We start from the raw sequence: 27,879 nt of genomic DNA on the forward strand, positions 1-27,879 counted from the left end.
AAAAAAAAAAAAAAAAACAGTTTTTGAAGATTTTTTGGAAGAAAAGTTTCCCAATATCATGACAGATGAGAAGATTTCCGTCCAAGAAACTCAACGAATCCCATACAAGACAGACTCCAAAAGAAAGTCACCAAGACATATCATAATCAAACTTTCCAAGTCCAAAGATAAAGAGAGAATTCTGAGAGCAGCTCAGGAAAAACAAAGTATCACCTACAAAGGGACTCTAGTAAGACTAAGCTCTGATTTCTCGGCAGAGACCAATCAGGCAAGATGGCAATGAAAGAAAAGATTTGCCAGCCAAGAAAATCATATACCTCCAAAAATTGTCTCTCAAATACAATGGTGAAATTAGGACATCCCAGATAAACAAAAACTAAGGGAATTTGTTAAAACCAGATCATCCTTACAAGAAATATTAAAAGGAGTCCTTCAGATAGAGAATGAAGGACAGCAGACACCAACCTGCAAACAAGCCACATGACAACATCACCAAGATGCCAACCCAGATACAGAAATTAAAATAAAGCTACAGAACCAAAAACGGAACCAGAGATGTCAATCTGAAATTGATGACAGCTTCAAAACAAAAAGGGGGAGTGAATGGTATAGCTACAGAATTTCCTTATGGAAAGGAAGTCAAGGCTATATCTAAAAATAACAGACTGTTTTAAACATAGGATGATAAAGGTAAACCTTGTACAGTAACCACAAAGAAAATCAGCAAACCTATGTACCAAAATAAAGAAAAAAATGAAAAAGACTCAGTAAACACAAAATCAACAAAAACGAAGGAAATGAAAAGACAATCCATGAACAAAAAACTCAGCACAGAAGATTAAGCAGAACAAAGAAACTGTCAACGCCACAAAACGCATAACAAAATAATAGCAGTAAATTCATATCCATCAGTAATCACACTGAATGTAAATGGTTTAAGTGCACCAGCGAAGAGACAGAGTGGCAGAATGGATTTAAAAAACATGACCCATCAATATGTTGTGTACAAGAGGCACACATTAAAAACAAAGACATAAAGAGGTTAAAAACCAAAGGATGGAAAAATATATCAAGCAAACAGTAACCAAAAAAGAGCAGGAGTAGCAATATTAATCTCTGATAAAATAGACTTTAAATCAAACTCCATCATAAGAGACGAGGAAAAACATTATGTAATGATTAAGAGATCAATCCATCAGGAGGACATAACCATAATAAATATCTACGCCCCCAATGACAGAGCTCCAAAACACATAAACTCTAACAGAAATGAAAAGAGAAATAGACAGTTCTACAGTAACAGCAGGAGATTTTAACACACCACTTTTGACAATGGACAGAACAACTAGAAAGAAACTCAGCAAAGATACAGACGATCCAAATAGCATAATCAACCAGCTTGACCTCATAGACATATACAGAGCACTGCACCCAACAGCAGCGCAGTCCACATTCTTCTCCAGTGCACATGGATCATTTTATAGAATAGACTGTATCCTAGGCCACAAAGCAAGGCTCAATAAATTAAAAAATACTGAAATAATATAAAGCATCTTCTCAGATCACAACACTATGAAATTAGAAATCGGTAACGGGAAGAACAAGGAAAAAAAATACTTGGAAACTGAATAATGGCATGCTTAATAACCACTGGGTAATAGAAGAAATTAAAAGGAAGTAAAAAAAATTCCTAGAATCAAATAAGAATGAAAATACAACATACCAAAACCTTTGGGACACAGCAAAAGCAGTACTCAGAGGCCAATTTATAGCAATAAATGCACACATCAAAATAGAAGAAAGGGCCAAAATCAACACCTTTACCTGCAGCTTGAACAAATAGAAAAAGCAGCAAAAAAAGCCCACAGCCGCCAGAAGAAAGGAAATAATAAAAATTAGGGCAGAAATAAATGAAATAGGAAACAGAAAAACTGTTGAAACCATCAACAAGACTAGAAGCTGATTCTTTGAAAGGATCAATAAAATTGACAAACCACTGGCCAACTTGACAAAAGAAAAAAAGAAGATACAAATAACCCAAATAAGAAATGCGATGGGTGACATCATACCAGAACCAACTGAAATAAAAAGGATCATAACAGAATACTACGAAAAATTATACTGCAACAAATTTGAAAACCTGTAGGAAATGGACAAATTCTAGAAACACACTACCTACCTAAACTAACACAAGCTGAGATAGAAAATCTGAACAGACCTATAAAAAAAGAAGAAATTGAAGAAGTCATGAAAAAAAAAAACAAAAAAAACTACTAACAGAAGAAAAGCCCTGGCCTGGATGACTTCAATGGAGAATTCTACCAAATATTCAGAGAAGAGTTGACACCAGTACTACGCAAACTATTCCAGAATATAGAAGAGGAAGGAATACTCCCGAATTCATTCTGTGAAGCCAGCATAACCCTAATACCTAAGCAAGACAAAGACACCACTAAAAAAGAAAATTATAGACCAGTATCCCTCATGAAGATTGATGTAAAAATTCTCAACAAAATTCTAGCCAGTAGAATCCAACAGAGAATCAAAAAAAATAATACATCATGACCAAGTGGAATTCATACCAGATATGCAAGGATGGATCAATGTTAGAAAAATCTATCAATGTAATACAACACATAAATAAAACAAAGGAAGAGAATCACATGATCATCTCAATCGATGCAGGAAAGGCATTTGATAAAGTCCAATACCCATTCCTGATAAAAATTCTCACCAAAATAGGAGTAGAAGGGAAATTCTTCACATAATTAAGAGCATATACACAAAATCAACAGCCAACATTATTCTCAATGGAAAGAGACTGAAAGCATTCCCCCCAAGAACAGGAACCAGACAAGGATGCCCTTTGTCACCACTCTTATTCAACATTGTACTGGAAGTCCTAGCTGGAGCAATAAGACAAGAAAGGGAGCAAAAGGGCATCCAGGTTTGTAAGAAAGAAGTAAAACTATCCCTACTCGCAGACAATGCGATCCTATACGTAGAAAATCCCAGGGAATCCACAAGAAAGCTACGGGAACTAATAGAAGAATTCAGCAAAGTGGCAGCGTGCAAGATCAACATACAAAAATCAGTCAGATTCCTCTATACTAACAAAGAGAACTCCGAAAAAGGAAATAGGAAAACAATACCATTTACAATAGTCCCCTGAAAGATAAGATACTTAGGAGTAAACCTAACTACGGATGTAAAAGACTTATACAAAGAAAACTACAAAAACACTACTGCAAAAAACCAAAAGATACCTTCATAAATGGAAAAACCTACCATGCTCATGGATAGGAAGGCTTAACATTCTGAAAATGTCAATGCTGTGCAAAGCAATCGGTAGATACAGTGCAATCCTGATCCAAATTCCAACAGCATTCTTTAATGAGATGGAAAAACTAATCACCAACTTTATATGGAAAAGAAAGAGCCTCTGGATAAGTAAAACATTACTGAGAAAGAACAAAGTGGGAGGCCTCGCGCTACCCGATTTCAGAACCTACTATACAGCTGGTCATCAAAACAGCCTGGTAATGGTACAATGACAGACTCAGACTAATGGAACAGAATTGAGAATCCAGAACTAACTCCATCCACCTATGGACACCTGATCTTCAACAAACAGTGCTGGCAAAACTGGATATCCATTTGCAGAAAATAAAACAGAATCCATACTTCACCCCCATACACAAACACTAACTCAAAATGGATAAAAGACATAAGTGTAAAACCTAAAACAATATAAATTTCATGACAGAAAACATAGGGACAATGCTAGGGGCCCTAATTTTTGGCATAAATAGAATATCAAGCATAACTAAAAGTGCACAAGCTCCAAAAGATAAAGTAGATAACTGGGACCTCCTAAAAATTAAATTATTACGCTTATCAATAGACTTTTCCAAGAGAGTAAAAAGAGAACCTACATACTGGGGGAAAAAAATTGACAATGACATATCTGATGAAAGTTTAATCTCTAAAATATGCAACAAACTTCAAAAACTCAACAATAAAAAGCAACCCAATCACAAAATGGGCAAAGGACATGAATAGACACTTCACCAAAGGCCAATAAATACATGAAAAGGTGCTCACTATCGTTAGCCATTGTTGTTGTTATTAAGTGTTATTCAGTCAATTCCAACTCATAGTGACCCTATAGGACAGAGTAGAACTGCCCCATAGGGTTTCCCAGGAGCACCTGGTAGATTCTAGCTGGGGACCTTTAGGTGAGCAGCCGAGCTCTTAACCAGTGTGCCCCCAGGGCTCTCCAAAGCAAGGAACACTCTTATTTTCATTCGTTAAGGGGGAGAAAAAATACCCTTGGATAACAATACTTGTTGGTAAAGAGATGGAAGGAGGTTCCTCAGTTAGCTGTAGCTCTCCCATTATAATCCAGAGTTGTTTATTGTTATTTTTGCTTCCTTTGGTTTTGTCATTCTTTCCTTGCTATGAGCTCATAAATACAATCTTTAAACACTGCGTTGTCATTTTCATCATAAATTTGTAAACAGTTTTTATGGGAGCTCATCTTATATTGTTTTTCATTATTTAGAAATTTTTGTTTCCACATTTTTACTGTAGTAATAAAGTACAGTGAAGTCCATTTGTTTATGTACAAACTCACTTATTTAAACTTTGTCCAAATTTATATAGTGACCTAAATATGACATTGAAAGAACCATTACACAGACTTGGCTAAAAATATGGTCCCTTGATTAAGGATAAACTATATGGGGATATGCCTTCTTTTGGTTCATTTACTCAATCTTCTCTGCCTAGGTGCTAGAAGAGTGTGTGTGCTTATTCTTACCGACATCTTTTGTGCTTTATCCTGAACATAGCCAATGAGACGTTGATGTTCTGAGATTAATATTCTCTTTATAAGTGATGTTTATAGGTGGTGTTCCTACCTCTCAGCTTGACTTCCTGGTCTCATCTTCAGTGCTGAAGTGCTGCTTCAACCTTTTTACCTCTTAAATAGGCAAAAGTGTTTTTTGTTGTTGTTGTTTTATTTTTGTTGCCAGTCAGGGTTTGGTGAGATGGGTAGCCTCAACAATGATTATGGGAGCAATTTGGTAGTGTGCATCAGGAACCTTAAAACTTACAACCTATGACTCAGTCATTTCATTGCTAGGGATCTTGTTTAGGAAATCAGAGATGCCTACAAGGATATTTGTTTTAGCATTATTTATAATGGTGAAAAATGAACATAGTTCAAATGTCAACAATCAAGGATGGGTAAAATGAATTATGGTATAGCCACATGACAATTTTATGCTGTTTTTAAACACTGATGCTTTTGAGGATATAGGAAAATGTTTAAGAAACGTTAAAAGCAGGATTGTAAACTATATACATGCTTTAAATATGTATGTGTGAAGAGAAAATATTAGAAAAAAACTACACCAGTGCTATCAGTGGTTCACTTTGGTTAGTGGGGTTATAGGTGCCTTTTATTTTTCTTACATTTTCTGTATTTTCTATAATAAATATACAATCAGAAACAGCAACAGTAAATTATATTAAGGAAGAAAGAGAGAAAGAGGGAGGGAACACCTTAGAGATGAGGACATTTCTGTGAACATCAACCATGTTGTCCATGCGGTGAGCAGTAGAAGCTGCAGTTGAACGCAGTGATGGACTCAGTTAAGTCTGTTGATAATCATAGCCTTTCAGAGATAGACTTCTGCGATATCCTTTAACTTTTTCATGATTTAGATTGGTTCTCTTATTTAGTGTACAAAAAACTATGTTGGGATCCTATTGAAATTGCAGGTTTTGGCCCCTTACCCCTAGAAATTGTGATCATTTTGACTGTGGAGGTGTCTGGGAATCCACATTTTTCACAGATTCTAAGGGTGATTCTTTGTGATGCATGTGGTCGGCCCACCGCACTTTGAGGAATTCTGCCATAGGAGTCTCTCCTTTAGACGGAAACTTTAGCTTTTCTTTCTCCTGGAACTCTGGCTTACCTGGGTAGAGGTGGTTTAGCACTGTACAAGTTCAGAACTTCATGGCCCTGAAGACCAGCAGTTACCTGGAAGGATGCTTTACATGGAAGGGGATTTTAGAACACTGCAGATGTCCAGGTCCCACCTCAATACCTACTGACTCTTGCTGCCTAGGAGTGGGATATGTGCATGTGAGTTTTCAAGGAGCTTCAAAAGTGGTTAATTACTCCTGATATCTGTTGATAATCCAGTTGGCATAGAACACAGTGTTGATAGGGCTTGTGTCTTTTAAGCAACAGTGTTATGTATTGGTGAAGACAGTGTGGCTTAGGATGGTGGTCATTGGTAGGGTCAGCTGCCCAAAAATGATTGGTCTCTGATTATTTCTGCACACTGTTGATGCTGCAAGTTTTCTTGGTAACTCTAGCTTTCACTACATAGTTTTTACCTCTAGATGGCAGCAAAGGCTGGTTATTTTACTAGGACACCCCTAAATGTCATTTCCAAATCTTTAAAAATCATGCTGTATTTTTTTCTTGTATGAATTTTATTCTTGGACATGTTTCAGTAAATGAGGTATGGAGCTTTAAAATGTGTCATTTCTTGGATCATTTTTATACACCATTATGTCAAATAGCTCCAAGACAGTTTTCCAAATTTGGAGTGCATGTTGCGAGAGGAATCTATGCATATGGCTCTTTTAAGACCACACAGTGAATGTTCTACTCAGGGTTGGAGGCTCCTGGGTTTTATCAGAAAGCAGATGTCTTGGAGGAGATTAATCAAGTTGGAAAGCTCATTGACAGAAAAAAAAAAAAAAAAAGACTTTAAAAAAAAGTTTAACTCAGTTCAGCATGGAGATTGGGGTTTGGAATGGATTACAAGTGTCTAAGGGATGTCTAAAGGACAGCATCTAACACCACACAACACAAAGGATGCCAAATTCACAGAGGCAGAGGCATTGGCTCTATCTAGGGAGCTGTAGAAAGAAAAGGAGTATATTTGTGAAATGTATTTATTAAATTCTAAAGCTGTTGGCTTATTCTGTCCGTTAAAAAAAAAAAAAAAGTTGCCATCAAGTCCATTCTGACTCATAGCAACCCTATAGGACAGAGTAGAACTGCCCCATACAGTTTCCAAGGAGCAGCTGGTGGATTTGAACTGCCAACCTTTTGGTTAGCAGCCGAGCTCTTAACCACCGTACCACCAGGGCTCCATTTGGTCCATAAACTAAAACCAAAACCAAGCCTGTTGCCTTCAAGTTGATCCTGACTTATAGCAACCCTATAGGACAGAGTAGAACTGCCCCATAGGGTTTCCAGGGAGCGGCTGGTAGATTTGAACTGCCAGCCTTTTTGGTTAACAGCCAGACACTTAACCACTCTGCCACCAGGACCCCATTTAGTCCATAGGGTCTTAAAAAAAGAAATCCTAGCAATCTGCAAGACTCTCTAGTTGCAGTGAGTCATAAGATGGCAGTGAGCCTTAATGACCAAAAGAAATACAGAAAGCTTAAAGTGTCTTCAGTTTTATTAGAAGTCTTAGCTCTATATCCCACTTTCTACTTGACCCTTGTCCTCTTTTACATTATCATGAAGGGCAGATATCTGAAAATACACCAGAACAAAATCAGCATTTATGGGGAAGCTATCAGATCCTAGTGAAACAGCTGGAGTTGGGATGTTTCCCTTTCTGTAAATGAAATGAATTTTGTAAGTGCTTTAAGCTTTCTGGAGACCTATTGACAGCATGTTGTGTAAGAAAGCCGTGTTCCCTTGGGAGTGCTCCTGACTCCAGGGCTGCAGGCCTCCACCTCACACCTTTAGCTCTAGAGGTTGAGAGGATCATGACTCCCAGATACTTTAGATCAGTTTGGTTTGTGGTAATTGGGTGGGCTTAGGGGGCAATTCAGGGCTGCCTAATTCCCTCAGGAACCCAGCTGTGGAATGCTTGGTCAAGGCCATGTGTTATCAAATGACATTGTTTTTGTATTTTTGTTTTTATCTCAGTGTTTAATGGGAAAGTACATAAGTAATGATGATGGATTTGGTGATGAAAAGGAGGAAATGCTAAACTGGAGAAAAAAAAATTGAAGTATTATTGCCTTTTCTTTTGTCTTTTATATTGTTTGGCAAATCACTGCTAATTTGGGGGGAAAAAGTGGAAATAACAGATCATGAATGTGGCAGATGGCCCAAAATTTCATATGATGCTTTGACTTTTTCCTCTTGATTTTCTCAGTACTTCCCCATTATACCATAAAACTTTATCACTGAGAGTTTTACAGTTTTATATGCAAGGAATTCTTCAAAAGGAAACTATAGTTTGATTAGCTCATTCCCGTTAACCTTCTGTGAGAGAACATTTGGTTTTAAATAGAATTCCAGTTCTATGATTTATATTAGACGGTTGTCTGGTTTCTGAGCTAAAGTTTAGAATAAATTGGTCCCTTTATTTTATAATGTAACGTGGTTTTGTGGTCATAACCAGTCATGTCCCAATCTCCTTTTCTGTGGTGATTATACCATAGGCAGTGGGGGCAGTCCAAGAATATACTTTAAATATAGTTTTCAAAATTCTTCTTAACCCGGTTGCTTCCATTCTGTGCCCAGACACATACGATCACATATAGAAATATGTTAAAATATACTAACCTTGAATGGTTGTCTTCCTTGTTTATTTTCTTTATATTCATCTGTCAAGTTTTTCTTTTATCTCAGCTTTCTTTTTCCCCTCATTCCTTCATTGCTTGAGCAGGCCATTTAGCCTACGCAAACCTCAGTTTCCTCATTGGTAAGATGGGGATTAAAATACCAACTTGCAAGGTTTCTTTGGAGAGTAGAGGCACTGTGTGGAAAAGTCCCTGGCATATCCAAAGTGCCAGATAAATGGTAGTTGTTACTATTGTCATCATTATTGTTATTTTTGTCTTTTTCCTTGTATCTATCTGTTCTTAAGATGCCTGTTTTCATAATCGTAACTTACAGAATTTGACTGCTTTACCTTTCTTGTTTTCCTGCTTTCTCCCTTGTCCTGCCCTCTCCCTAGTTAAGCGTTAGATATATATTACCAAGTATAGGAGCTGGAGCAGCTGAAGAAGCAGTGCTTGATTCCTGAGCTATGTTTCTAACCATCTCTGCTCTAGAAAAGGACCCTTCATGCATCATTTTCCTTCCTTGTCCTATTTGGTCTGCTGGTAGTTGGTCTTTCTTTTTAGAGTTCACCTGAAAACATGAGTGAAACAGTTCTACCAGATCACCTGTAAAGTCCCTTGACCCTGGCATTCTGTGATTTAGGAAGAAAACACATGCGGCTCTGGCTGCCGAGAGAGCCATTAGCCATGGGAGACTTTGTCAAACAAATAAACAGAATAAACCCCCGCCATCGAGTTGATTCCAACTCATAGCGACCCTGCAGTGCGGTGTGAGCCCTGTGTAATGTTGGATAGTCGTTCCTTTACATGCCTGAGATTGACCAGGGAGCTTGTTAAAATGCAGATTCCCTGCATTGGACTTAATAGGTCTGGAAATCTGCAGAGTCCCAGGTGAATCTGATGAAGGTAGACAGTGACTCCATCTTGAGAAACATTGCTGTAAAGGTTTCAAAAATAAATGATAGCTGATTCTTGCCATCAGGAGATTTTAGTATTGGTGGGGCTATAAAAAGAATTATAGCACAGGCAGAATGAAATACTGTAGTAGGGGTACAAATGTAAGAGTTTTGGAAACCCAGAGGAAGACTGTGAAACTAATGAGGAAGGCTTTCTAGAAGAAGTGGCACTTGAGGGATGAGTGGGATTTCAATGTGAGGAAAAAGAGAACATTTCAGCCCTAGGAGCAGCCTGAGCAAAGGTGTGTGGGAGGGCTGTCAGTACTGGTGAGGGTGCAGGGTATGTCCTAAGTTTCCAAGGTAGATAAGGCGAGAAATGAGGGCTATGTAGAAATTACGGACTTTGGGCTCTAATTAATGGTAAGACAGTGATGATTTGGGGGAGGGAGGGGTGAGGCTGGAGAATTGCCCTGATCAGAACTGTGTTTTAGGAAGATCATTAGCAACAGGATGAAGAGTTGATTAGAGATGGGAGGAGTTAAATGTAGAGAGATTAATTATTTTACAGCACCATCTGTACTAAGGTCTAGATTTGGGGAATAGCAGCACAAATAGAAAGGAGGAGACAGAGAAAGAAGCAACAGGGCAGGGGGGCTAATTGGATCTGGGAGATGAGCAGAAAGTAGATGACCATCACCAGAATTCGAACAAAGAGCAGATCAAGAGACACAGTGCACTGAGGGACCACAAGCTAAGTGTGAAGTTCCGCGTAGAACTGTTGGGTAGGCTTTGGAAATTTGGGGCTGTTGCTTTCAGAGTCATCATAGAGAAGTAGTTGATACCATTCAAATGACTGAGAGAGCCTCACATCATAGGTACTTCTTCAGCCCTTTCCCAGAGCCTGTGAGGTGAGTTTTGTCAGGCTCTACCCTGTGCCCACATTTCCTGCACAAGGCTACCAGCCCCTACTGACTGATAAGAGTGTAACTAGTCCTGAGAACAGTCACCTTCAGAGGCGTTTTCTTCCCATTACTTGAACAATGCACAGTGATTAAGCCATTACCCAGGCCCTTCTTGGCCTGCCAGGGGAGAGGAAATCCTGCTGCTGTCATCCAGTGACCTAGCGGCCCCTTGGCCATTGTGTCTGGGCTTAGCAGACGATTATATAAACTTGCACTCTGGGGAGGGGGGGTCTGCAATGCCTTGGCACAGAGGCATGGCTTAAGGACAGGATCCCCCCCACCTCCATCGCACATTTCCTTCCTCATTGGCAGTCTGAGAAAGCCTGGAATAGGGCTATAGTTGATGAGTTCGGCCTAAAAAAAACAGTCATAAATTGTCCATTGTTCTTATAGCCCTCTCATTGCCTTTCTTAGAAACTAAAATCAGCAGCTCTGACAGTCTTTTCTGTTGTAAATCCTATGAAGCAGGCATAGGAGAAGTGTTTAAATTGAGCTTTAATAAGATGATTCAAGGGATTATGGGTGGCTTTTATTTATTAGTTTAACTTTTTTATATTTTCCAAAATTCCTGTAGTAAATATGTATTCCCTGGTGGTGCAGTGGTTAAAGCGCTCAGCTGCTAACCCAAAAAAAATGTTGACAGTTCCAACCCACCAGCCACTCTGCAGGAGAAAGATGTGACAGTCTGCTTCCCTAAAGATTATAGCCTTGGAAACTCTTTGGGGCAGTTCTGCTGTCTTAGAGGGCTGCTCTGAGTTGGAATTAACTCGACGCCAACAAGTTTTGGTTTTAAATATGTATTATTTTTATATCAGGAAAAAAGTTTTCTATGAAAAACTTGGGCTGCTTATGTTTGTCACTATGAGAGATACCATCCTTCTCAGCTTGATCCCTACCCACTGACCCCCTCCCTGTTGCCCTAAAGGGACTGTCAGGTGTTTAGACGTCTCTTACGTTATGGATCCTTTGGGGATCTGTTGTAGTTTTTAGTTAACTTCTTTTTCTATAAAACTGCAAACTGCAGTTTTTTGTGGCTTTAGAACTGACTGATAGCAATAAATCTAGGCAAGAACGCCATTAAAAGTCAGGAGAATAGGAATATAGCTCTATTTTTTTTTTTAAGAGAAAAGAAAACAAACCAGCCACCCTACCAATAGTGGAGAATAGTAATGTGTTCTTGTGGGATTGCTCTGAGCTGTTTCAAGAGTGGCTGCATTGAAGCAGGTCTTTATATGCCTTTTAATTGTTACCAGAGGGGACAGAGGAGGCCAACTTGAAGACTTTCCTTTGAAACTGCAGTTTTTCTTTGGGATGCTTTCTTGGCTTACAGTTGTTACTCCTGAATTGGAAGCAGAATTTGGAGAGGGACAAAGATGAACTTTGACACTTCTCCCCCGAGCTGGGAAAATGCACAGTGCTTATTTAAAAAAAAGAGAGAGAGATTTTGGGAGCATCAGTCTTTCCTTATTAAGTTATGAAGTTGCCTGAGAAATGGAACTCCTCAATTAGGGTATACCATATAGGGAGATTTTCGAGGCTTCTGCAAAGGCATAAGTCCCACCACCTCTGGGCTAGGTTGGTGGTGCTTGTTTCTAGATGGCATTTCTCAAGCTGAAAGAACTGAAGAAAAAATTCAAGTCTCGAGTTTCAATATTGAAGGATTCTATGGGCAAAATACTGAACAATGTAGGAACCATCAAAAGAAGATGGAAGGAATACACAAAGTCACTGTGCCAAAAAGAATTGGTTGACATTCAGCCATTTCAGGAGGTAGCATCTGATCAAGAAGTCCAAGCTGCACTGAAGACAATGGCAAAAAATCAAGGTTCCAGGAATAGATGGAATACCAGTTGAGGTGGTGTAACAAACGGATGTAATGCTGGAGGTGCTCACTTATCTATGCCAAGAAATTTGGAAGACGGCTACCTGGCCACCTGACTGAAAGAGATCCATATTTCTGTCCCATTCCAAAGAAAGACGATCCAACAGAATGAAATTATCAGGCAGTATCATTAATATCGCACACAAGTAAAATTTTGCTGAAGATAATTCAAAAATGGTTCCAGCAGTACATCGACAGGGAACTGCCAGAAATTCAAGCCAGGTTCAGAAGAGGGCATGGAATAAGGGATATCATTGCTGATGTCAGATGGATCTTGGTTGAAAGCAGAGAATACCAGAAAGATGTTTACCTATGTTTTATTGACTATGCGAAGGCATTTGACTATATGGATCATAACAAATTATGGATAACATTGTGAAGAATGGGAATCCCAGAACACTTAATTGTGCTCGTGCGGAACCTGTACATAGATCAAGAGGCAGTCATTTGAACAGAACAAGGGGATACTGTGTGGTTTAAAATCAGGAAAGGTGTGCCTGAGGGTTGTATCCTTTCACTATACTTCAATTTGCATTGGGCAAATCTGCTGCAAAAGACCTCTTTAAAATGTTAAAAAGCAAAGATGTCACTTTGAGGACTAAGGTACGCCTGACCCAAGCCACGGTTATTTTCAGTCACCTCATATGCATGCAAAAGCTGGACAATAAATAAGGAAGACTAAAGAAGAATTGATGCCTTTGAATTAGGTGTTGGCAATGAATATTGAATATACCACAGACTGCCAGAAGAACGAACAAATCTATCTTGGAAGAAGTACAGCCAGAATGCCCCTTAGAAGCGAGGATGGCAAGACTTCGTCTCACGTAATTTGGACATGTTATCAGGAGGGACCAGTCCCTGGAGAAGGACATCATGCTTGGTAAAGTAGAGGGTCAGCCAAAAAGAGGAAGTCCCTCAGTAAGATGGATTAACACAGTGGCTGCAACAAACGACTCAAACATAGCAATGATTGTGAGGATGGCACAGGACCAGGTAGTGTTTTGTTCTGTTGTACATAGGGTTGCTATGAGGGAGAATTTACTTGACAGCACCTAACAGCAACAACAACAGACCTTGATTCCTTGATCACCTTTTCTGGAGGTGTTGGGTCATCATCTGGAGTCCCTGGGTGGTGTAAATGGTTAACATTCTCAGTTGCTAACCAAAAGGCCAGAGGTTTGAGTCCACCCAGAGGTGTCTCGGAAGAAAGGCCTGGTGATCTACTTCTGAAAAATCAGCCATTAAAAATTCTGTGGAGCATAGTTCTACTTTGCACGCATGGGGTTGCCATGAGTCAGAGTCAACTAGACAGCAACTATATTTTGGTTTGGGTCGTTAGGGCTATCAAGGCAGCCATCTACCATGAGCTTTGATATGCATGGTTGTGATGCTTCTATGGATCATTTTCACCCTAGCCGCTTTTGAGGCAGATCACGTACCTCCTGCTCCACACATACTAATGATCAATCCAAGCTCATTCTTCATGCTTGGCGTTTGCTCATAGAACCCTGCTCTGGGATGGGGTGGGTTCTGTCTGCCACCCATTGTTCTCTGAGCACAGAGCTGTCTAATGAGGACTTGTGCTTCTTGGTTCTGCTTTCTTCCATCTGCTACCCTGAACACCATCACTGGGTCAGCCTTCCCCATGTCTGCCCGTTTGTATGGGACTTGGCTTCTCACATGCGTTATCTCTTGGTACCTGAACAGTTTCAGGGAAATGGAAGGACTTGGAAGGAGATGCAGTTCGCTCAGCTGTGGTGATACGGAAGGTTTTTAAAAGAGGTGAAACTTGAACCAGAGCTTTCAGTGTGGGTTGGATTTCACTTGATGAGAAGTGGGAATTCTACCCACGTAGAGAAGTGGGGAGGAAGAAGGGGAAGGCCCTGAGGATGTTGAGGAGGCATTCTGAGTGTTCTGGCTGAAGTGGCAGATTTGTGAGGTAGAGCGTAGGGAGGTAATTTTCGGCAACCTGTCTGTCCGCATGAGTAGTGGAGAGGATTGAGTGCAATTTATTATGCTTCCCTCTTACTGAGGTGGCTTCTCAATATGTTGTCATGGAAAGAGAATGACACAATGGAGAAAGACCTGTCTTCACATCTCAGTTTCATCCCATACTAATGGAGTGACCTGGAGCAACTTCCCTTGTCAGAGTTGTACTTTTTTTCAACTCTGAAACTGTGATAACATCTACTTTACAGTGTTGTTGTAAAGATTAAGTGAAATAATATTACATAAAGGGTTAGCTTTATTCCCTCTGTTATATTCCCTAACTGCCCAAAAGCTTCCTGTGAGGACACAGCTCTCTCTAGCTCAGTATTTAAAGCTCTTCACAGTCCAGCTGGACCTGACCCTTCTAAGCCTTACCCTAGCCTGGCCCTCTCAGCTTAAGCCATGCTGTGCTGCTCATTGTTTCTCAAGTGTTGGTTTTCTGCTGTCCTTCCTGTCCCCACACCTCTGCTCTTGTGGGCACCCTCCCTGTCTCTCTCTATCCCAGTTCATCCTCATCCCCCAGCCCCTGATCAGATCTCATCTATTTCTGAAACTTTATCCCTTCTCTCCACACCAGAGTAACCTGCTCCTCCTCCAAACTCCTGTAGTACTGTCTATACAATTCCTTCTGTGCACTGTGTTCCTAACTACCTTTTAAAGGTAGTCCTCAACTCCTGCCTTAGATTCTAAATCTTACATCTACGCAGTTGTCTAGACAGCAGCGAGCGGTATTGGATTCTGGCAAATAAATACTTGTCAGTTCATTCTTGTAAGTGATTTGTTCAGGAATGAAGTAAGCATGTATTCTCCTAGAAAACATTCATGCCTCTGGTGGCTGTAAGTAACACAGAGGGAATTGAAATTCCGCAGAACTCTTTAGAAAGGCCTAAACAGTAGAGGGACTTATCTCTTAAGTTCTTTCGAATCCTGCTGAAACCTATTTTTTTCCTTATTAAGGCAAAGGTGGTTGGTTGTTTAGACTTCTCTTTATATCTCTCAAAGGCATGTGAGAAATGGAAAGCTCATCTGAAAGTCTAGTTTATAATATTTGTCTCCAACAAAGGTACCATCTTATAAACAAGGTATTAATACAACCACAGATGTTCGAATATGCACATTCTTTGGGCCAGCCTGTCAAGTGAGTGGAAAACTCTTCTAGGGCAGATTTTTAAAATTGCTTTAAGGCTTATTTTTAGTCAGAGTCAATATTCTTCTCTGCACACCAGACATAAGAGTTTTCAAGTAAGCTGTCTTGATTTTTCCCAGAGAAGTTACGTGAAAGAGGAACTAGCTTATAGAGTCAGTTGGTCCACGTCTCTCTGATGCAGTGGTTCTCGTCCAATGGCGATTTTGCCCCCCAGGTAGTATTTGGCAATGTCAGGGCACATTATTGTTTGTCACAGTTGGAAGGATGCTACTTGGCATCTAGTTGGTAGAGGCCAGGGATGCTCTTAAATATCCTATAATGCACAGAACAGCCCCTATCACAAAGAGTCATCCAACCCAAAGTGTCATAATGTTGAGGCTGAGGGACCTTGCTCTAATGGAAAAAGAGCTGATACAATATAGGTCAAAAGGAGTTAATTCACAGATTCTTAGAGAAGGAGAGAACTCTTCCAAGACTATCTGGTAGTTATGACAAGTGGGAATATGAGGAAGGAGAAATGTAATGTCTTTTAAGATTCTGAAGGAAAAGAAACTTATGCAGTAATTCGTTTGTCTATGTATATCCCAGCCTTATTTCTCCAAAATCTCTAACCAAATCCACTGCTGTCAAGTCAATTCCAACTCATAGCAACCCTATAAGACAGAGTAGAACTGCCCTATAGGGTTTCCAAGGCTGTAAATCTTTATGGAAGCAGACAGCCACATCTTTCTCCTGTGGAGCAGCTGGTGGGTTTGAACCGCTGACCTTTTGCTTAGCAGCCAGGCACTTTAACCAGTGCCCACCAGGGCTCCAAAGGGATTTTAAATGATTAAAGGAGGGTGGCAAGACTTAGAATTAAAAAATCATTACAAGTTAGAACTAGATGTGATCTTAGAGATCACCAAGTCCAATTCTCTTATTTCACAGAGTTTAAATGCCTTGTGCAGGGACTCACAGCTGACTAGAAAAGGCGTGGCCCAGAACCTGGTCTTCTGTCTGCCTGCCTCAAGTGCTCCTTCCCCCCCAGTCACTCCACTTTTCCAGATCTTTCATCTGGCCAGTGTCAAGCTTCAGTTGCTCTGTGAAGCCTTGCTAGTCTTCTATAGTCCTCTTTAACCTCCAGCTTATTGGTAGACATTTAAAGTTTGTCACTTAATAAAATGTCATCTGGTACCCTTGTTTCTTGTCTCATTTCCTTGCCCGATTAATAAGGTCTGCAAGGGCAGTGAATCTTTTTGTTTCTGTAATACCTGCCTCATTGTTGGATAGGAGATAGGTGATTCACTATGTCATGATCAGTGGATTGATCAGTTGAGTCCATGTGATGCTATGAAGAGAAGACACTGTGCATGTCACTGAGACACATGAGGGACATGTCAACTAGTAAACCCACCTTCACCCTTCCGGGGGCCCCAGGAATGGCAAAGAGAGTAAGACAGGCTTTGTCAATCTGTGGAGTCTATATTTATATATCATTAGTTATCCCAACATGACTAGCCTTTAAAAAACAAGACAAAATTCTGAAGCAGAAAAAAAGGGGGTGAGGGAGGTCTCACATAGGAGTCCCTGGGTTAGACAAATGGTTGTTACTGCACTCAGCTGCTAACTGAAAGGTTGGAGGTTTATGTCCACCCAGAAGTGCCTCGGAAGAAAGGCCTGGTGATCTACTTTTGAAAAGTCAGCCATTGAAAACTCTGTGGATTTCTGTCATTAAGTCATACACCTGTAAAAAGTTGAATGGGTAAAAGCTGTTCAATAGCTATATTTACAACAGTGACAGAAAAAAAAGAATAGCTGCTGAGGCTACTTATGTACAACCAAACACTTCATGGGATTTGGTTCTTTTGTTTGGAGGTTTAGGGTCATGGTTTCATGGGACATTCCAGTTAATTGGCCTAATAATGTATTTAGTGCCTCTGTTCTACCTCCTAGTTTATTGCATAGTGCCTTGGTCTTAAAAGCTTGCAAGTGGCCATCCAAGGTACAGTAATTGATCTCCATTCACCTGGAGCAACAGGGAAGAAGGTGAGTCAGGAATAGTAGGAGGAAGTGGAATGTGTGGCTGATTGCCTCCATGAACAACTGCCTCCTTTGCCATGAGACCAGAAGAACTGGATGGTGCCCAGCTACCATTACTGAACATTATGATCAAAGATTCTATAGAAGAATCCTGATCAAAAGGGTGAAAATGCACAACAGAGTTTAAAATTCTCATGGAATTCAGTCTTTCTGGAGCCATGGAGGCTAGATAAACCCCTGAAACTGTTGCCCTGAGATAATCTTTAAACCTTAAAACTTTAACCAAAAATATCGCCTAAAATCTTCTTAAAACCAAACAGTAGTTTAGCTTAACTAGTAAAAACATCTGCTTTGAGCATTGTGTTCTTTTAAGATCTATCTATATGGCATCAAATTGATAACAGCAACTTGAAAGATTAGATAGGAAACTTAGAGGGCAGTGAGTTTATGTTAATAGGGGAAGAAAACTTGGAAAAGGAAGGTGAGAATGGTTGCACAACCCGAAGTGTCACTGAATTATACATGTAGAATTGGTTGAATTGGTGTATGTTCTGCTGTGTGTATTTTCAACAACAACAAAAATAAATTATTTAAGAAAAGAAAAGAAAGAATACCCTTTAGAGCACATTTCTACTCTGATGCACATGGAGTCACCATGAGTCGGAATCTACTTGTAGGCAGTTGATGGTTGATCTCAGGTAACCTTACAAAAATTACATCATACAGGGCTATCGTTTGGCTATGGGCGAAAAACTCACTAAAATAAGAGAACTAGTTTAAATCTTTAAAAAAATTGCCTCAAACAATCAGATAAATTTTATCTTGACCAATAACTTTGATAGTGAAATTTTAAAATGAGACCACAAGAGATTATTCCTGGTATAACTGAATGCAAGGCCAAAGGTTAGCCTGGAGTACATTTTTATGGCAGCGTTGTGAATATAAAACATGGTGTCCTGATGGAATGCTGACAGATTTGTAAGTACTGCCATGTGAAGGGCGTTAATTTGATATCAAATTATAAAGTACTTAGAGGTGCTGACCAGTTAACTTGCTGAACTCCCTCCCTCAGGATTCTTTACCCTATAGCGTTGCCTTTGGGGGAATGCCTGTTCTGATGTATTTGCACAAAAGGTTTAGCTTCTTAATTTAGCTTGAAGAAAGTGTTTGGAGTTTAAATGAAAATGAATTCAAAGAGGGTTTAAGGTTTGGGGACTTTAGTAAATCACTTGTCTTCCTCACTGTTTCTTTCATTTGCTTCACTATGGCCTTAGGTGAATGGAGCTCTTTGTTTTGGTTCATCCAGCTGCTCTCTTTAATATATATTCTGGACCATTCCCAAGAAATGCTGTAGGGTTAAATTGAGGGCCTGGAAATCTGGGAGAGGAGAAGAGCTTGTAGGTGACAGAGAGCCTGCTACAGCTCAGCTAAGGGTCCCGGCACCTATGCTTTGCTACATTATAGAACTGGGAACCTTCCCACACAGTAAAATGGTACTTTCTATTGAGTTTTCCCTTTTGAACAGAAAGAAAACTTGGGGAATGAGCCTTCTGTTTGTCATGCCAGCCACTAGAGGGCAGAATAGTCACAATTCCTGGGACAGGTGTAATTCATTTTGATGGCATGGGACTATGTTTATCAATACAGGAACTTCTAAAACAGTGGAATTCCAACTTTTGGGTGCATACTAAGCAGGGAAGCTTGTTTAAATGCAGATTCCGGGGGTCCTATACCCCTGAGCTTCTGATTTGATAGCTCTGGACGGGGCTTCATGTTAATAATGTCAAGGGATTCTCATAAAACTACATTAAGAAACACTGATCTTAAAGTTCTGGGCACGCATTTTTGCCTGATTATCTTTTCGCTTGAAATTGCAAAGCAAAATAATTATTTTGAAGGGAAAAAAAAATTAGTTACAGAAACTAAGGTACAGGGAAACTGGAGTGTTGGTTAATTTAAAGCTCTTGGCGCACTATGGCTGCTAACCAAAAGGTTAGCAGTTTGAATCCATCAGCGGCTCCTTGGAAACCTTATGGGGGCAGTTCTACTCTGTCCTGTAGGGTTGCTGTGAGTTGGGATTGACTCAACGGCAATAAGTTTGTTTTTTTGTTTGTTTTTTTTTCCCTGCATTTGTCTAACAAGTTTCAAAGGAGATTCAGTTTGTAAAGATTCAGAATAAAGAAGCTCCTAACAACATATTTGGAGTCATAATTCATTCAATAAAGACCATAGAATCCTTGGGCTACAAATGTCTAAACAGTTTAATCTATCCATTTTATGACCATCTTACAGTGCCCCTAATTTTGTCTTTCTGGTGCCATGAAGACCCCACAAAGGATACAGTATCTTTCCATTGTGTAATACAGTTGTAGAGATGTTCTGAGTAGTTATGTAATCCTGTCATCATCCTGAACAAGTACAGAGACCTTCCTTTATATGCAAAGATACAACTATAGTAATGCATATAGCTCTTCCAGTGAGGAGGAGGATTTCATTTTTGCCAGTGCCCCTAGGGAGCAGTAGCCTTCTCTTGGGGAAGGGTTGGCCATTGCTTCTAGATGGAAGGAAGAATGTGGTAAAATCATTCATATCTGTGATAGGATGCTGCAACTCTACAAGTTAGAGTGGAACAGTGAGTAGAATGAAACTTGGTTCTGAAGCTGAAACTTTGACCAATGAGAGGAATATATCATTGATGTGTATAAAAACGATCTGTCTTCTATGGGCCTCTCATGGGCCTTCTTTCCTCTGCTCCGAAGAATGAAAGCCTCCACCAGTACGGGCTGCTGCCTCTATCTCATATGGAGATTTCCCAGTGTCATGCCCTCTCTCCTTCCTGGTTTTTTCAAGGCTCTTCTGTGATTATATGTGAATGTAGAGGAAATTCTGTAACCTCCCAAACGCACAGTCACACACATGCCGAAAAAAGTATGTAAGAAGTTATTTTTAAGATTGAAGGGCAGAAATCTGGAGTGTATCATGTTATATGTCATTTTATTGAAAAGGAAAGATGTTTTTCAGAAATGATGCTGTCTTTACCCTGAACTTTAATTAGTGGCACTCGTAATAACCTACATACAAGTTATTAATCTGACCTTGCTCCTAAAGTTTATTTTGATGATGATATGAATTGTTATACTGAAGGAATCCTCCCAGTGGAGGAGCCTTCAAAAGAGAGGAATCCTTGAAGGTTCAGTAAATTTCCAGTAATGATTAACCACTTGGGAAGCTTATTTATAGTTAAGATCTGAGGCAGATGATGAAACAAGACTTTGTACATTATAATCATGGAGCACAGGACTTGTGGTGCTAACCTTATTGTAGAGAAATGCTCTGGCTCACAGAAGAGTAGGAAATTGAATCCTTACAAAATGAGTGGGTTGATGAATAGCCCAGAGCTTCCCAACCTCTATTAGTTACAGGTGTGCCAAGAAAGCAGTTCCCCCAGCCCTTGGGGCAGCCAGGAGAGGTTAGCGGTGATGGGAGTCCGTCAGCCAGTCATCTCTGCCACTTTATCCCCTTTCCCCAATGCTGTGCAAATGTTTTCTGTTTGTGCCATTATGTGACAAAGGTTGGGAAGCACCAGGAAGACTTCGTTCTCTAGTTTCTGTTGCTCATAATTTTATGATCGGTTGATCACTGCCCTCCAAAACTTTACATGTACCTTCTCTTGATTATTAACTGGAGAAAGATTTTATGCAACAGCATTATTAAGGTCTACTCTGAAAGACATAAGATGAAGTGTGTAGTTCCTTCTAAAATTCTAGACCAAGGTGACTTAAAAATAAAAATAGTTTTGAAAAACACTTAGACCATCGTGTATTTTGTAATACAGTTGGGTCACTGCCAATTCCCAAGATAAATATGTTTAAACAGAAGCTTTCTCATCCATCACCAACTTCAGCTTTCATCCAAATTTATTTAATGATGATGCAAGCCCACAGGGCTGGTGTTGCAGTTCATCACCATGGAAGTGTTTCTGTCAACAAATCTTCGCTTTGCCATCATGAAATTGATTTTGCAGGGGAAAACAGTGTAATTGTGAGAGATTTCTTTTACTTTTAAAGGTCTTCACAAGTTTGCCTGAGTGTCTAAATCAGTTGTGTTTAAAATCAATAATCGGCAATAAAATTGACCACACTAAATTAACAGTTAAGGGGTTGGAAAAGGGAAGATGGTGATGAGCTACTTTGTCTGAAATCATCTTTTTTGGAATATGACTCAGGAACCAGATTTGTAATTTAAAATGTTCCCCTGAGAGCTGGTGTTCTCTTACATAAGTGTGTGTTATGCCCAGGGGGTCCCAGGAGCCAGGTATAGCAATTTCTACGATGCTAAGGCTGGTGCTATGTGCTGTGTACCTAATAAATTTATAGTACATATATAATAACACAACAATAATTGAAGAAATTTACAGTATACAATTTCCTTCAACTAACAAACATACTGTATAATTTTTTAAAAATATGCTTGTCAATATGCTTGTCTATTACTTGTGTTCATAACTATCTTTGGCTTTTATTTGCTTGTTGAAAGCTAAAAAAAAAACAAAAAACTACCATTAAGTTGAAATCTTCTGAACGCAGGGCACTTACTAGCAGGGTAGATATCACCTACATTAAGTAATCCAAACTACTTTGGGAACCAAACAGGAAGACGGAAAAGGAACGACATTTTTGCTTTGAAACATATTTGAGTGTTTAAAAGCTTTTTATGTCATAGTGGCTGATACCAGGTTTGAATGTAGACATAAATGTTTTATGAGGGGCTTGGTCTGTGGTAGAAATACAGTCAACTCTTGATTGTCAAGTAACTTGTATTGCCAGATGTACTTTCTCAGGCTGCCTGTCATATTTTCAAGCTTTTTACTTTCACCATCAGCTAATATGTTCTTATAAGAAGCAAAGTATTTAATGTTATTTTATTCAGTAATTATCAGTAGATATTTACTAAGTACCTATCATGTACCAAGCTCTGAGCTGGACACCATGGATATTGAGATACATCCCAAGCATCAAGTTAAGTTTGCTCTTGAGATACCATATACTTCACATTGAAATCAGAAAAATAAATTTTGATTTATTAGAACCACTTCCTCCTCCTCTAGCATGTGGTCAAAAGTTGACTGTTTATGGGAAGTAGGCCAGTTTTTTTTTTGTTTGTTTGTTTGTTTGAAGGAAGGATTAATAGACATTATGAACAGGAAATGAAATTCTATTGTACATGCAAAAATACAAAACTAAATGACCAAAAGAAAATCCAGCAAGCTATGGTAAAAATAACAAATTATTTACTGTTTTATAATGTTAAAGTATTTCACCAAGACAAGTTGCAATCAAATTAATGTGAGTTATGGGAAATGAAATACATACAGATGTATTTATACAAGTGCAGACTAAATATTTTCCATACAGGTATGTAAATGAAAAGATAAACAGTAAATGCACACTTGATATGACTATGCAGGCAACACTTAGTTAGTTTCAGATACTCTTGTATAGTTCATGCACAAACCTTCCCAAAGTACAAGTTCAGTCAGGCTTTTCAGGGATTTGAAGGGATGATTATAAAAGGATTGAGTTCCTTGCAAGAATATCAGTATGGACTGGATGAGGGTGAGGGTAGTCAGTTATATATATTACTTACTGTAATTTGTGATTGTCGAGGAAGAGGTGTGGCTGTTGGTGTAATAGTAATACTGCTGGTGACTTTATTGGTCGTTTTGTTTAGTGCCCCGTTAGTTAAGCTCTGAGTTCGGTTATCCTGTGGTGGTGTTGAAGGGCTGGCAGGTCTCACAGGGCTGGCCACAGCTTGCATGTAAGGATTTCCTAAGTGAATGTGGATTTTATTATCCTCAGTAGTTATCACACTTGAACTATTACTATTTGAACGTTGAAACTGCCATGATGACTGCCGGTCTGGAGAGACTCTGAAAATCGCGTGCTTGGCACTGATTTCTATGGGCTCTGGGGAGCGTCCCTGCTCAGGAGAGCTAGCTGAACCAGTCACAGCCAAAACCTGAATAGGTGACATTGTCCTTTCTGGAGTTATAGAACCACAAGACTCTGGGGTCTGAGCTCTGGCAAAGGTTGCCATGGTAATTGGGGACATGCCTTGCTCTAAATTTGTGAGGCCTTCGGTAGAGATTTTGGATTTCACTGGCGTTATGGAGGCATTTTGGAGGATGGTTATCCTTTGCTTTGGGGTGCCACAGTTCGGTATTACTGCTGTGCTTGTGTAGGAGTGAGGACTTTCTGTGGTCGGACTTGTGATTTCAAGAGTGGCTGTGTTTTGGACATGGTCTGGAGTAACCTTTATATGAAGCGGCTGCCCAGGTGTGTGGCTTAGTACCAGATCTCCAGGTTGCACAAAGCTGCCATTGGGTTTAGTTTGTATTTTTCCATTCTGAGGATAGCCCTCCTTGGATTTCATCCAAGGAATCCATAGCTTCCTGTTAACAGGACAAGGAGTTGATGAGTTGCATTTGAAGGACAGCACTGGCTCCTCGTCATTAGGATCTTCATCCTGGTCCTCACTCTCCTCATATAACTGACCATTGATGACTGCTCGTTCCAGAGGAATGAGACTCTTGTAATCAGGTGGTTCATTGTCTACTGCTTCTGTCTGGACTTCTTTAGAAAACACTTGAGGGTCAGAGATTCTTCTTCTGTTGAGACTAGGCCGGAGGCCCTTACTGAAATGCCGGTACCTCTCTAACTCTTTAGTGAGGTTTTCAATTTCTCTTCCTAAATCTTTGTTCCTGCTTTCTTGTTGATTAAGTTTCTTTTGCAGAATTGAGTAATCTCCCTGGAGGTGACATATTAGGTCCTCAGTTGCCATGTATTCATGAATTTTCTCTTTTAATGCGTCCACTTCTCTTGAGAGGTGTCCTGACTTAGTTTCTTCTTCTTGAAGCCTTTTAAAAAGCCATTGTTCATGGCTAGACTCTGTCTTTTCTGCTAATTTGTACTTGGCAAGTTCCATTTTAACATGTTCCAGCTCTTCAGATAAAAGTTGAGCTTTGTCTTGCTCACTAGCATACTTTCGTTCTAGAGTCTCATATTCATCTTCTGTTTTCATGAGGTCATCCTCAATGGCTTTCATGTCCTTCAGCTTCAGTTTCAGTCTTTCTACTTCTTGAGAGAGCTCTTTAATCTTATTGTTTTCTTGGTGTAATGTTGTTGTGGACTTAGCAGAATCTTGTTTCAATTTGTTTTTTAAGGAATCTTTCTCAATTGCTTCCAGTGATTGAAGCCTATCTTTCAACATGCTAACTTTTGACAGGAGATCATTTCCTTTCTCTTCTTCTGCTTTCAGCTTGTTTTTTAGATCATCTCTCTCCTTGGTTACACTGTACATCTTTTCTTCCACATCAGTTTTGGACCTGAGTGCCCTTTTAGTTTCCTCAATTAACTTCTCAGTAACCATTGTCACTTTATTTTGCTCCACTTGAAGCTGAGAAGCAGCAGCTTGTAATTTATCTTCAGTTTGCTTTAATTTCTCACTCATTGTTTTCCGTTCATCTACAAGCATCACAGTTAATGTTTTCAATTTAGTTAAATCCTCTTTTAGGGTGAATTCTGTCTTCTCCAGCCGACTTTCAATGGCTTCTAGCTCTTTGATCCTCACTTTTAAACTCTCTAGTTCTTGAGACAACTGCTTTGTGGTCGCCCTTTCTTTTTCTAAATTGCATTTCAGAGAGTAACATTCTTCTTTGCTTTTGTTGAAAGCATCTTCTAATTTTTCCAGAGCCATAATCCTCTTACTGAGTTTTTCAACTTCTAGTTTAAAGTCTTTACTCTGGGATGTTTCCTTTTCAAGCCTCTTATTGAGATCTCTGCACTGCTCTTCCATTTTTATGAGTTCTTCATCCTTCCCTTCCATTTCTAGCACACGTTTCCTGAGCTCCTCCACTTCAGCCATGATACCAGAGTTTCCATATTCTCCCTTGTTGATTTTTTCTTTAATATCTTGCAGCTCTTCTTCTGCTTTTCGTAAAGACCTGTTTGTCTCTTCTAACTCATCGATTTGCCGACTGAGTGCTGCCAGCTTTTGTCTGAGCTGACGATTCTGGCCATCCTCATTGGTGAGCTTCGCCATAATTGCTTCTTGGTTCTGGTGAAACTCTGTGGTCTGCGTTTGCAGTTCTTCCTCTAGTCTGGCTGCCTTCTGCTCTTCTTCCTGAGCTCTGGCTTCAGCAAGGGCTAGTTTAGCATGTGTTTGCTTCGCACTTGTGGTCAGGTCTTGGATTTTCTGTCTTTGAAGGGCGAGCTGTGCTGTCAGCCTTTGTTGTTCGTCCACCACCATCAAAGCAAAAGACTTCAGCTTGGTCAGCTCCTCCTTCAGGGCGGTTACCCTCTTCTCCTTTTCCTGCTCCTTCTTTTCCTGCGACTCGGTTTCTTGGTCAATCAGCTTCTTTAATCTGAAAAATACAAGAGTGCATTCAGTTTTGTGATTGGTACTTTAGTAACTTACCAACTGTGATTAAACATTTATGTAATTTAGAAAGATTATGGAAAGGAGTTTCTGAATTTGATGAGGGAGGAAAATCTTGGTAAACAGATATCTTGCATTTTTGCTTTTACAGTTGTTGAATGGTAACTGTTGCAGTTCACCAGGAGCCTTAGTAGGGCAAGAATATTTGGTTTAAATTGCTTGTATAACATGTAATCAGTAGGCAGCCCAGCCTGAAGGCTGTGCAAAGAGGCACAAGCTTAAGATTCAGTTGGGCCTGACCGTACTCTTACCAGCTATCGTATATGGGCAGTTATATAATCTCTCTTGAGCCTCAACTTTCCTCATATGAAAAATGGGGACAATAACTGTATTCACCTTGGAGACTTTTTATGAAAAATAAACAAGAATTTGCCTAAGATCCTGCTCACAGTCCTGGCACAAAGTAAGCATTTGATAAGTGTTATTCTTTTTTTTATTCATGTGGTTGTTACTATGTTTAATCAAATAGCTTGCATGAACTATTATAATATGTGGTTCATTAATGTTTGATATTCAACTTCCTGATTCTTAGTTACGATAAAAGTTTATTCACATTTTTTGGAAGTTACTGGTATACACTTCACTGTTAGACTTCTCTGCCAACTGCAACTTGGTTGGCACTAGCATGACATTGTCCTAGGAACACAGCAAATGGCAGTTAAATGAGGGGAACTGAGAGGCCATCTGAGGGGTTTGGAGTTTTCATAACATGGGAAGAGCACAGGATTTGGTAGGAAAGAGCTTACTGACGTGGGTCAGAGGGTCTATTATCAGGAATATAATGATTCCTTCTTAAATATGACTATAAATAATATGCCATCTTTTTCTTTTACACTTTAAAATGTAAAAGGGCATTTTACATGCAGTATAAACTCTCCCTTCCACATACTTTTTTCCCTCAGTAGTGAGGGTGCAGTTTTAAATTTGTGGCCCTCTTAATTACACTGGGAGTGGACTGATTATAGAGGATGGAATTACAGCATTGCAGTATTGTTACACAGAAGCTAAAATAGAATAGAATGCCTGAAGAATTGAACTAAAAGCCTTGTCATGGATGAAGTTATAAATATTTGTTTTCTGGTAAGCATAAAGAGTTCATAATACTTTATTATTTCTTTTCTATCAGGAACGAGTTAATTATCCAATACATGTCTTTAATCCTTACCGTAGAATTTTCTTTTTGAAAGTTGTTGATTTAAGGTTTTGAGAGAACATTTTAAAAAGAAACTAATTTGGGGCTGTCTTCTTAGAAAGAGAGAGTCCTTATTTCTGAAATCCGAATCTGTTCTCTTACATGATTACACTACACAAGAGGAACATGTTTAAAATAATTCAATAATGCAAGAATTCCCAAGCTTTTTTGTGGAGAGGACCCACTTTCAGTTTTTCCTGTTTTGAGAACATGACAGGAGGCTGGCCTAAGGGCTGCAGGCCTGAGAAAATCAGAAGCGGCAGGGCAGGATGCTAGGGGTGGGGTGGTGATCTCATCCATGATCCTGGCGAGAGGCTTCCCACGGCTCTGGCTGTGAACCACTCCCTATTTGAGACACCTGGGAGCCTGAGAAGAGACACATGGCAGCTCCTTCCTGAAGGGTCGTGTGACTTCACAACCACGTGGTAGAGTCCAGGGACAAACTGCTTTGCTGGTGAAATAGTTACAAAAACTTCGGTGAAGTGCTTCTTCCTCCCACCTTAGCATTAGAATCAGATTGAATGGTTTTGACAATGCATTGAGCATAACTGCAGGGAAATGCGTTCATCCCTCTACACAATTCTTATAAAGGTATTTGAGAACACTTTCACAAAATCTTTTCAAGATTCCTTTTCAACTTACTAAATTATATCATGTGTTGTTTCATCTTCCTGAGAAGA

General features: G+C 39.6%; 2 protein-coding genes across 6 annotated transcripts in view; one reads left to right on the forward strand and one right to left on the reverse strand.

Moving 5' to 3' along the window:
• The window catches only part of CMSS1 (cms1 ribosomal small subunit homolog), a 470,991-nt gene that overhangs the window by 15,933 nt on the left and 427,179 nt on the right, over positions 1–27,879 (forward strand). The window lies entirely within an intron of this gene.
• The window catches only part of FILIP1L (filamin A interacting protein 1 like), a 41,374-nt gene continuing 31,590 nt past the window's right edge, over positions 18,096–27,879 (reverse strand). For 4 of the 5 annotated variants that reach the window (XM_023732859.1, XM_023732857.1, XM_023732860.1 and 1 more), the window contains one exon: positions 18,096–25,933. In XM_023732859.1, the coding sequence (XP_023588627.1) occupies positions 23,137–25,818 (2,682 nt within the window). In that variant the 5' untranslated portion in view covers positions 25,819–25,933 and the 3' untranslated portion in view covers positions 18,096–23,136. The remainder of the gene's footprint in view (positions 25,934–27,879) is intronic. The other variant, XM_004378135.2, reaches the window with a different exon arrangement.

This window comes from Trichechus manatus, unplaced genomic scaffold, assembly GCF_000243295.1.
Source record: "Trichechus manatus latirostris isolate Lorelei unplaced genomic scaffold, TriManLat1.0 scaffold00055, whole genome shotgun sequence".
Lineage (NCBI taxonomy): Eukaryota > Metazoa > Chordata > Mammalia > Sirenia > Trichechidae > Trichechus > Trichechus manatus.